General features: G+C 59.3%; 1 protein-coding gene across 1 annotated transcript in view; it reads left to right on the plus strand.

Annotated features, from left to right (window-relative positions):
* Nucleotides 1-973: 973 nt before the first annotated feature.
* The window catches only part of KCNS1 (potassium voltage-gated channel modifier subfamily S member 1), a gene marked incomplete at its 5' end in the record, with an annotated part of 6448 nt that continues 6121 nt past the window's right edge, over nt 974-1300 (plus strand). Inside the window, 1 exon segment of the mRNA XM_027771461.1 lies at nt 974-1299. Coding sequence (XP_027627262.1) covers nt 974-1299 — 326 coding nt within the window.

Here is a 1300-nt window from a genome sequence, read left to right on the forward strand (position 1 = left end):
AGATAAACCCACATTTGCCTGCCTCCAGAGGACAGCGGCATAGGCCGGTAACTTAGTAAACCCCTTCTGTGAGCAGGCCCAATAAAGACATTAGGTCATTTCATCTTTTTAACCACACTTTGAGGTGGCTATTTTTATCTCTACTCGACAGAGCCTCAGAGGTGATGTGACTTGCTCAAAGTCGCACCCGAGAGCCAAGGCTCAAGGTCAAGGCTGACTAGAGGTGCTTTGCACAGCCTAAACCAGCATTTCTCCAACTTGACCATGTGTCCACACTGCCCTCCCAGCTTGTGGGAGCACAGGCTGCTGGACCCCAGCCCCAGTTTCCCACTGAGCAAGTCCATGGAAGGCTGAGACTTTGTACCTCTGACGAATTCCCTGGTGATGCCGACGTCACTAGTCCAGGGAACACATGTTCAGAATCCCTGGTCTGAACAGTCACCAACTACTTTAGGTGGTATTACTATCTCTGTTTTGCAGAGGAAGAAAGAGGTTCAGGGACCTGGAGTGTCCAAGGTCCACTAAGAAGACTTCTACACGGCAATAATCCACGTTCATCCGGGAAAAAGAGACCTCCTATGTGAGCACCCAGCAGGTGCCAGCCTGTCCATCGCTTTCACAACCTTCCCAGGTAGACTTCAGGATTTGTTTCTTGCAAGAGGAAAATGAAATGGGGGCGGGAAGGGTCAGCTATCTGGCCAAAGTTCTCCAACCGGGGAGTGGGGGCTATTCAAACCCAGGCCTGACTGAAGCCAGAGGGCCCTGGACACCTACTGAGCGCGCCCTGCACACCAGGTGCTTCACAGAGAGCCTCCAACACCCCCAGCTGGTGGATGGAGCAGGGGATCTTAACCCAGCCTTTCTGGAAGGGAGCCCCATGACTCTCAGCGTACCTCTCCGGTGTCCGCAGGACTGCAAGCTACAGCCATGGTGAGCGAGTCCCCAGGGCCCGGAGCCAGGGTCCCCTGGCGGGGCGGCGCGCGAGTTCTACTTCGACCGGCACCCGGGCTTCTTCCTGGGCCTGCTGCACTTCTACCGCCCCGGCCACCTGCACGTGCTCGACGAGCTGTGCGTCTTCGCCTTCGGCCAGGAGGCCGACTACTGGGGCCTGAGCGAGGGCGCGCTGGCCACGTGCTGCCGCGCGCGCTACCTGGAGCGGCGCGTGGCGCGACCACGCGCCTGGGATGAGGACAGTGACACGCCGAGCAGCGTGGACCCGTGCCCGGACGAGATCTCCGACGTGCAGCGCGAGCTGGCGCGCTACGGAACCGCGCGCTGCGGCCGCCTGCGCCGCCGCCCC

Source organism: Tupaia chinensis, unplaced genomic scaffold, assembly GCF_000334495.1.
Source record: "Tupaia chinensis unplaced genomic scaffold, TupChi_1.0 Scaffold000216_1, whole genome shotgun sequence".
Lineage (NCBI taxonomy): Eukaryota > Metazoa > Chordata > Mammalia > Scandentia > Tupaiidae > Tupaia > Tupaia belangeri.